Source organism: Pagrus pagrus (genome assembly GCF_965226575.1).
Source record: "Pagrus pagrus genome assembly, chromosome: 10".
NCBI classification, from domain to species: Eukaryota; Metazoa; Chordata; class Actinopteri; order Spariformes; family Sparidae; genus Pagrus; species Pagrus pagrus.
In genome coordinates this window covers 10542505-10551857 of record NC_140194.1, presented here as the reverse complement: position 1 = coordinate 10551857, position 9353 = coordinate 10542505, and the positions used below count along the sequence as shown (strand labels likewise).

The 9353-nt window shown below is 40.1% G+C and overlaps 1 protein-coding gene across 1 annotated transcript; it reads left to right on the top strand.

The window, feature by feature from the left end:
* Positions 1 to 232: 232 nt before the first annotated feature.
* malt3 (MALT paracaspase 3) lies at positions 233 to 7955 on the top strand. Its single transcript, XM_084364754.1, has 15 exons — positions 233 to 312; positions 586 to 656; positions 763 to 884; positions 1179 to 1317; positions 1451 to 1626; positions 1864 to 1960; positions 2393 to 2437; positions 2557 to 2760; positions 3542 to 3719; positions 3860 to 3934; positions 4091 to 4218; positions 5554 to 5703; positions 6225 to 6379; positions 7019 to 7135; positions 7265 to 7955. The coding sequence occupies exons 2-15, from the start codon at positions 614 to 616 to the stop codon at positions 7601 to 7603; spliced, it is 1968 nt and encodes a 655-aa protein (XP_084220880.1). The 5' UTR covers positions 233 to 312; positions 586 to 613; the 3' UTR covers positions 7604 to 7955.
* The last annotated feature ends 1398 nt before the right edge of the window (positions 7956 to 9353 follow it).

Below are 9353 nucleotides of genomic sequence, written 5' to 3'. Positions count from 1 at the left end.
CATGATTTCTACCAACTTAACCGGCGCATATTTCGCCTGTTTGGCTGTTATTCAATTCAAGACGTTTTATAATTTTAAAATCAAACATACATCTCTTTTTTTCCCACGTACAATTTGGTGAGAGACTCTTTCTTTATATCAGATGCTCCTATATTATGGGCGTGGCGGTAATGTGCGTGTCCGCCGTCTCGTTCCGGGAAAGGGGAGAGTTTTACTCGATATAATTGAAGTTATGAACATTGAGAGGAGACAAACATAACATACTCTGGCCGAGGTCCGACAGCTGCTCATCTGGTACGAGGCAGACGGCAGGTATACACTGAAACATGCGTGTTTATGGATGTCTTGGTTATTTTCTGATCTAAATCAGGACGTTTCTAAGTGAATCTCTCTCTGCGCTGTTCATTTAAAGCTCATTTCACCAGAAATGAGAAGTTAGTGGCTGAGTCTAGACATCAGTTTTAACAGTGTGTTCCTGACGTCAGTCATTTCGTAGTTTGCTTTGTTTTTTAACCATTCGGACCGGTCCAATAGGGAGTGATTGAAAAATACTGAAGTTTAAAACTTTTCATCAACTTCTTACAGTCTGGAATAAGAAGAAGAAAATGCACTGATGACTGGATCCCGACCCAAACCCTGTCGAATAATGATCAGAGGTATGTTATGTCTCCATTCAACACCACAGCCTCAATATGCAGCAATGTTTCATAATACACAGAGTGTGATTTCATTTGACTAAGATTCTCACTTGATTTGTTTCAGAAATTGTCATAGTGCGCCACCCTGTCTCTGTGTGTGTGCCTGTGAACCATCAGGTGACTCTGAGTGTCCGTGCTGAGGGCACAGGTATCCTCAAATACCAGTGGTTCACTAGTGAAGAAGAGGTATGTGGATTTTACTTTTTGCTCAAGCATTTCAAATGGCATTTGTGAAATAATGTCTACAGTGTGTGAGGATTGTGTGTCGCTGTGCTTCTACAGTACAGGTTTGATCCGGTGCACAGCTGTTTTGGTCACACTGAAACTGCTCATTTCAAAAAATGATTAATCAGCTGCTTAAAATAACAACCGAAACAAGTCCTTAAGAAATTATTTGACAATCTTGCACTCATCTTAAGCACCTCATCACGAATGCCTCTGAGATTTAACTCTTAATTTTTATTTTGTTCTGTTTTCAAGCTTCTTGGTCGCACCGAGGCAGACCTGACCATCAAAGCTAAAGACACTAAGCTCTATGTGTGCCGAGTGAATGACCACCGTGGTAACTACGAGTTCAGTGAATGGGCGAAAGTGAAGGTGTTGGACATCGATAAGTCAGGTATGCATTGAGCCATCCTCATGTCGACACATACTGCAGTGGTGTGATGGTTGTTTGTCCATATTTGCAGCACATTATTATCAGTTTTATGCATATTTCTAGTTTTCTGATGCTTCTTTTCAAACACCATCAGGTTTGCCGGTACACTGGCAGGGTGAACCACACATTGCTGTCAACCCTAAACCCCAGACAGTCCGACAAGGTACGAAACTCACCCTCCGCTGCACTGCCTTTGGCATCCCCACGCCTCACTATCAGTGGTACAGAAATGGACAGCCACTGCTGGACAAGACTGGTGACACTCTGCAGGTAAGGAAGGATGACAAACCAGTATTTACTTACCTCAGTGTTGACAGTGATTGTTTACACAGAGCTATATTTGCTGTGTCCTTACACTGACTCTGATTCATGCACCCTTCACCAACCATGCAATTCATTTGGGAAATGAGGTCAAAATTTAACCAACGTTTTGATTTATGGTTGAGTACTCTTACACGTGTAAAGAAGACAAACATGGTATGAAGATAATCATTGTGGTACTTGCAGATTGATCACACAACGGCCGAACATAGAGGGTCATACCTGTGCTCCATATCTAACGTGCTAGAGGAGAGATGGACTGAAGCAGTCGATGTTGACATAGGTAAGACATATCTCAAATTATTTTTAGCTACTCGGTAAAAGTGTATGTTTTCCCAATTTTATCATCGTGTTTTACTGTTCGACTACTTCCTTCATTTCCAATGAAATAACTCTGAAGACTGATTCCACTGATTTAGCAGTTGGACTATTTCCATTATGCTCGAGGTACTTTCCCATTTCTACAGACTAAAAAGGAAGTTGTTAGACTCCAGTACTACTTGAGCCGAGTCTTAGACCCACAACAGGAAAATGATGTAAAGTGAAACTAGTTCTTGCAGTGTTTCGTCCGTTTGTAACTCACGTTGTGGTACTGTAGGATGCTTTAAAAAAAAAAAAAAATGTAAATGGTACTGCCCTGTGGGCTCCCTCTGGAAAGAATAATCTTACTGTTGATTGTTGTTAAGCTAAAGATGTTGCGCTTCTGTTTTTTCAGTCCTTCCAGTGCAAACTGATCAGCTTCCTCCTGCAGCACTCACAGGTAGGCTACAGTTTTTTCAACCCACGCTACTTTAACTGTATTAGAGAGCAAAAGTACCATGCTCTGTATTTATATTTCACCATGTTTTAATGAGAATTATTCTGTCGTCTTTGTTTCAGCCACTGATAAAGTTGCCCTCCTTATTGGCAACTTGAATTACACCAACCACCCTAACTTGATGGCCCCTGTTATGGATGTACATGAGCTGGCCAACCTCCTGCAGCAGCTCGGCTTCAGAGTTGTTTCTCTGCTGGATCTCACCAAGGAGGAGATGGTGGCCGCTATTGAAAAGTTCACCCAGCTCCTTGACAGAGGAGTTTATGGTTGGTATAATTTGCGTATTAATCTTTTCTTTTTTTTTTATTACCTACCTTTGTCTGTTGATTAACGGTTTCAACTTCCTTGAAGAAATGCTGACAGTTATTTAATCGATCAAATATATAACTTCCTTTGTCGTGTTTTGTGGTCCTTATCTGTTGTTGTCCAGTTGTCATGAACCCACGGGTGGTTTATAGTATCTCGCTTTACACGTATGAGCGGCTGAGTGGGTAGATACACTTCTGACTCTGGCACTTTGATAATACAGTAGAAACAAAAGACACCACGTGCACAGCAATGCATTTCTTGTGGGTGCAGCTGGTACAGGGTAAACCACGGTGGACCAAAACATTTTTTTTAATATTCCAGCGCACACCGGAATTTGATTGACACGATTTTATTAACTTTCATTTTCTTATCTTATTGTAATTGTTAATTGGCACTGTAGTTTACAATTGGTCATATTGCTAAGGGGAACTAACTGTTCAACCACTATTGTTGATAAACACCAGACAGGTACACACTTTCATTATGGAGCTGTAAAATGGTGTCATGCTGTGTCAGAATGAGACAGTCTGTGACAATTCTCGAGCCGCCTTTCTCTTGCTAATAATGAAACAATGACTGAAAACTGAGAAATCACGTTTGTACTGTACTGTATAGAAATCGTGACCTTTCTCTAAGTTGCTCCCAGGATGGCAGAATATGTGCAGACAAAATGCAATGATTACAATTATTGTGGTTGTGCAGCTATAACTAAATGTGTGTTATTATCACTCCTCACAGGCCTTTTCTACTATGCGGGTCATGGGTATGAGCATGCTGGGAGGAATTACTTGGTAGCTGTTGACGCTCCACAACCATATCGACCTGAAAACTGTGTGTGCGTGCAGAGGGTCATGCTCAGCATGCAGAAAAAACGCACTGCACTGAGTGTGATCCTGCTGGATACCTGTAGAAAGTGGTAGGTGCAGTGATTCATTTCATTCACATGGGTTTTCAAATGTATTATAAACTGATGATTACACATACTTTATACAAATGTAAACCAGGATTTGTTTTGATTGCTTCATTCTTCTAAAAAATGTATATTAATTTCTAAAGGTACAACCAGGATTGCATTCCTTCAGGCATCATGCCACTGGGACCCACTGGGAATACTGTTTACGGTTATGCCACGTATGTACTTTATTCATTGTTTTTTAAATATTGAATTACACATACAGAAACCAATGCCCAAACCGGCAAATGGATTTAACAGTTCAAGCACAATTATCATCGGCCTATCTTTTGCTATGTATTCTTGAATAACGTTCTCTTTAATAACTAATGCAGATGTGAAGATGCGGAGGCTTTTGAGGTCCAGGACGGAGGGAAAAGTACTGGAATCTTCACTAAGTACTTGAACGAGCACATCCTACAGACTGACAAAGTCACACACGTCTTGGAGAGGGTGTCTGAGGGTGAGCATTTGTTTTTTGTGTACATGATAATAAATCTATGTGTAGCTGTGTATGCTGTGTTTTGTAGTAGCTGAGTGGACATGTATGCTCCTGAGAGGTTGTGGTCAATAAACACATTCATGGCTTAAACTAAAATCATTAGTGTTTGAAGTGAAACTACAAATCCACTCAAAGAATACCAAAACCTTGTCAGTAGTATTTTTATAGACTGAGTGTAAACAGATCTGAAGGGAACAAGTTGTTCTTCGATGTGCTGGGTGGAGCGCAGAAGTTTTATAATCATTGGCAAATCGTTTTAGTAGTATTGCTTTCTCAGGAGTTGTAAGTATAGCTGTGACTGAAGCCGGGGTAGGCAAGCCAAGTTGTTTGCCTGTTTGATGGATCTCTGGTAGAATAATTTTTCGAGGTACCATTAGCATGTGACCTCATTCACTGGAAATTCACACTGTTGGCGAGAGAACAGCAAGAAACCTGAGAGCTGCAGAGTGCAGGACAGCTGCGCTGCCATTTGGGCACCCATGCTACTGCTCTCATGGGTCACACATGAAATCAGCGCTATGCAGGACAGGACGCCCTGCTGAGAGTGATCTGTGTGTGTATGTGGACATAGTTACATGACAAAATAGACTACTGGTTATGACATGTTTACAACGGATTTTTCTCCTTTTTTTCCTTTGATCTCTTTGTATTTTTTATTTGAAATACCAGAGCCACGATATGGGCAGTAACTTAAAAATCTCCAGGCCTTTTGATATCTGCTCATCTTGTCTGGGACGTATTTAGAGATGGAAAAAGAGTCGAGCCGCTGGTTGCTCATCCATTATGTCAACATAGTGACGACAGCTTGCCCCGAATATCCCTGACGCCAAATCTTCTGAAAAGCCAAGCATAAATCTATATTAAATGATTTGAACATGCTTGCACTACTGGCCAGTCATTCCACCCTGTCAACCCTTAATGATTTCTATGTTTGTATTCACTAAATCTTGTGCACAGGGGTTTTCCAGAACTAATCCAGCCCAATCAATTACTGTGAATATTAACCATCTAATTTTTCAAAGTTCCCTAAGTTCCTCAAAGCTAGCAATGTGAATCTAATGAGCTTTTTTCCAAACTCACTCATTCTCCTCTTAACTGCTATTGCAAAACTCTGGCAGCCCCATGATCAAATGAGTGTGAGTCCGCAGGCTCTTGTGGTTAAAGATTTTATACAGGTTTTAGTCGTTAATGAAGTGACTGAGTAAAAAATGGGAAAACACCCGGGAGTTTTTGTATGTGAAGTTGCTGCAGAGTTTGACCATATTTACCTGCGTTTTCTCCCTCTCTTTACACCAGATCTGAGCAGAGACCCTCTTGTCAGAGGTAAGCAGGGGGTGGAGATCAAACACACCCTGAAGGAAGCTCGATCCCTTGCAGACCCAGTTCGGACCGCTGGCCACACAAGGGAGCTACACCTGCGAGATGCCTGCTGGAAACGAGCAAATGGTGAGTTGAGGAAAAATTTCTAATATGTTTCTTTTTGCTATGTTTCGGAAATTCTAGGTCAAACTGCATTGAGGACAGGATGTGTAAAATACATTCACACTCCAAATATAGTTTATTTTCCAGCAAGTAAGCCACACACACTGTTCATTTGATCCGTTGTCATTCACTCTTCCTGACACCTCCTACACTCCAGCATGTGACAAACCAAATGCAGACATTGTGGTTACAGGTGATGTTTACAGAAACATCCAAAGAAGCCCCTCGTGGTCTTTAATTAATCAAAACAGGGAAATGGTTATTTTTACAAAGTGCATGTCATAACTTCCTCAAACTTGCTTTTCCCCTCAGGCTAATCTGCGGCTAAAATTAACAGGGGCTGAAAGTCCCCAATGTGGTTAATAAAAGGCTCTGGCAAATCAGCTGTTCTATTTTAGTAATTTAATACCATAAGAATTGCAGTCACAGTAAACCTTTTTAGCCTTATGTTTTGTAAAAAATACTTTTTTCATATCCCCTTTCAGAGCTACCACGGAAGAAGCGGTTAATGTTTCTTTGCGGAGTGGAAGTGGAAGTCAGCTTCTCTGCGTTGTTCTCTAATGTGTTGGTGGCTTTTGCCACTGTGAAGACCACAGGCCCCCGGACGCAGGACTGCACGGTCACTCTGAGTAGCAAACCTGTAAGTATTTATTTTTTACTTAAAACTATCATCCTGTCAAGTTTTATTGTCATCTATATAGGCTAAGACTTAAGACATAAGACTTGTATCAAGGCACACAAAAAACACATTATAGGTAAAACAAACAAACAAAAAAAAAATATAAAAGAATTGTGCAGTATATAGAAATGTCAACTTCTCACTAGTAAAGATTGCTCTTGAGTATTTGGCACCCACTGAAGTTCCTTTCTGACAGAGTCACTAAACCGAGAAATGTGTTTAAAAATTGCAAGTTGCATCTACATCATACGTTCCACGTTGCTCACCAGTGAACGCAGTGAGTTTCCATGAGCCAGCAGGAATTTCTCAATAATGACCATTCACCCCCACGTTCCACATGTTTGAGGAAGTACTGCCCATATATGGACTTCCAGCCTGCTGCAACCACAGACAAAACAGGAACTTGTAATGGTTATCTGATGAAGTTTGATAGTGCACACTGTTGACGACAACAGCATCTGGGATCATACTGACATCTAGTGGCTGATTTATGAATGCATCTGTTTTTTTAGTGCCTATGTACAATGTATGTTTATTAATCAGTAAATTTATACATGTTTTGATGATGCTGACAAAATCTTTTCTGTTCTGGATCCTTAGCCGATGGAAGACATATTTTCCGGCCCTGGCAGGTCAGACGAGATGGACTCTTTACTATTTAAGACATCAGATAATCCAGACTGCACTCTACGACTTTGTGGTCTTCAAAAGCTGAAGGTATGCGGACATTATACGTGTCCCAATTCTGTTACCAAGAACTTTTACTTAAAAATAAGGTAGAACTACTATTAAAAAGAAAGTCTGTATAATTAATGTGAAAATATGTTTATCATTTGTGTGTCTTAGGAGTCTCTGCTCATAAAGGTGGATCTACACTATACTCACAAGGACAGTAAACTGCGCCAGACAGAAAGTCAACAGGTGGACATAGGAGAGCCTCTGGTGGCATCTTGGAAACTGTACAGGAGGAATCAAACAACAGCAACCAAGAAACAAGAAGGTGCCTGTGCGCAAAGTATGGGCAACATTTCAAGCGGCAAACCACCGCTGCATCACAGTCAGGCTGGACCATGTCGCCCTTTCACCAGAAAGGCAGTGTGCGCTGTTAAAGCGGCAGTCACACGGAGCAACGAACCTGAAGAGAATGATGAGAACGAACTGCATTGCTTTACTCATCGACATTAGGACGTTTTTCTGGTCCTGTTATTGTAAATAAGAGTTTGAAATGTTTTGAAACTGATGTGATTAGGAATTCCTTAGTTGCTGATCATGCATATTTGGCGGTTGTGGTTGTTGATGATGAAGAATGAGTGAGGGAATGAATGAGGTTTGTGTTTGGTTCGTATTACCAGCCTTTAATTCTTAAATAAACACTGAAGAAACATTAAGCAATGCTTTTGCAAACCACTGATTTCATCATAAATTGTACAATACTATTAACATATTTCTTTTTCATCAGTGGCAAGCTGGCTAGCCTAACTTATTAAAGACCATTCCTGTAATTTATCAAATAAAGACTACTACTTGTGATCGTCAATCTTTTTTTAACACACCAATGTTTTCTGTCTTTCTGGGAAATCGACAGCTTCAATGGATTGCAAAAATGTGTTTGAATCGACCACATATAAATAAACACCTATGATGTGATGATGTGACCTTGTTTATTAAAACCTGAGAAATGCTAGTCTTAAGTCATACTAGCTTAGACCAAATTGCATGGCTTAGAGGATAAGTTCATCCAAAATGCCGATGGAAAGTCGGGTGAAGTTTTGTGGGCCACTCAACATTTTTGGAGCGTCACTGCATTTTCCCAAATAACTATAAAAGTATATTGGGATTTTTTTGTGTGTTTGTTTGTTTTTTATGTTTTAAAAGAAGTCCCCATGTACTTTAATAGTTTATGCTGCAACGCTGTTTTCATGTGAAGCTCCAGAAATGTATCTTGGACTACAAAACTTAACCTGACTTTGCATGAGGGTCAGAAGATGATGACTGAATTTTCATCTTTGGGTGAACTTATCCTTTAAAGACTAAACTTACTACCCTGCTATAGTGAGGATACCTGGATGTAAATGATTAGAAACATCAAATCCTGACGAGATACATTATGGTATGGAAGCCAAAGGGAAATACAGTACAAACCCATGTGGGGTTTCAGTGTAGTCTTTAGAGTAAACAAATAATACAATTATACACTATAATTAGGCTTTAAGTACATTATACGTTGGAAACAGCTTATATAGGCTACTTACAACAATTTGCAAAATGTCCAGCTAGTTTCTGCGTTATGTCGAACAAAAACCAGGAGAAATTCTGTGAGAAGATATTATAAAGGTTAAATTAATATAAGAAAAGCCTGGATATTTACACAAAATGTCCGCTTTGCAAATAGTCACACGTCTTACGTTATTGTGGTTCACCCAAGGACGTTATATTACATCACCAGGCAGTAACGTTAAGTTATAAAGCGCTAGCTAAACTTTAGCTAAACTTTATCTTAACAAAACGTTAGCTAACTACAGTTCTCGCTTCACTTGGCCACTGTAGCCTCTATTGTTACATGGTTAATTAACAAGGACGTTATATGACGTCGTTAATTAATGTATAAAGAAACAAACATGCTTCCAATTCGGGGGTCTTCATTGGTCTTATACTGAAACCGGCACCTCACGCCACCAGCCCCGGCTAGCTCGCCGTGATCGTATAGTGGTTAGTACTCTGCGTTGTGGCCGCAGCAACCCCGGTTCGAATCCGGGTCACGGCAGGGACGTCCAAGTGGTGACTCCTATTTTTTTTTTTTTTTAATTTAACCATTTCAACTTTACAATATCCCTATCGACGAAACACAACAATAACATGATCTGTTTTAGGTGAAATATTTATTATGTTGCAATCCAGACATTGGATTCTAATGCCAGACTCCCCAAACATAGAT

Excerpts from the sequence above, each read along its gene's own strand:
- malt3 (XM_084364754.1), top strand. The coding sequence starts at position 614 with ATGACTGGATCCCGACCCAAACCCTGTCGAATAATGATCAGAG. Across the intron at positions 657-762 it reads CTGTCGAATAATGATCAGAG|AAATTGTCATAGTGCGCCAC; the intron begins GTATGTTATGTC and ends GATTTGTTTCAG. Across the intron at positions 885-1,178 it reads GGTTCACTAGTGAAGAAGAG|CTTCTTGGTCGCACCGAGGC; the intron begins GTATGTGGATTT and ends TCTGTTTTCAAG.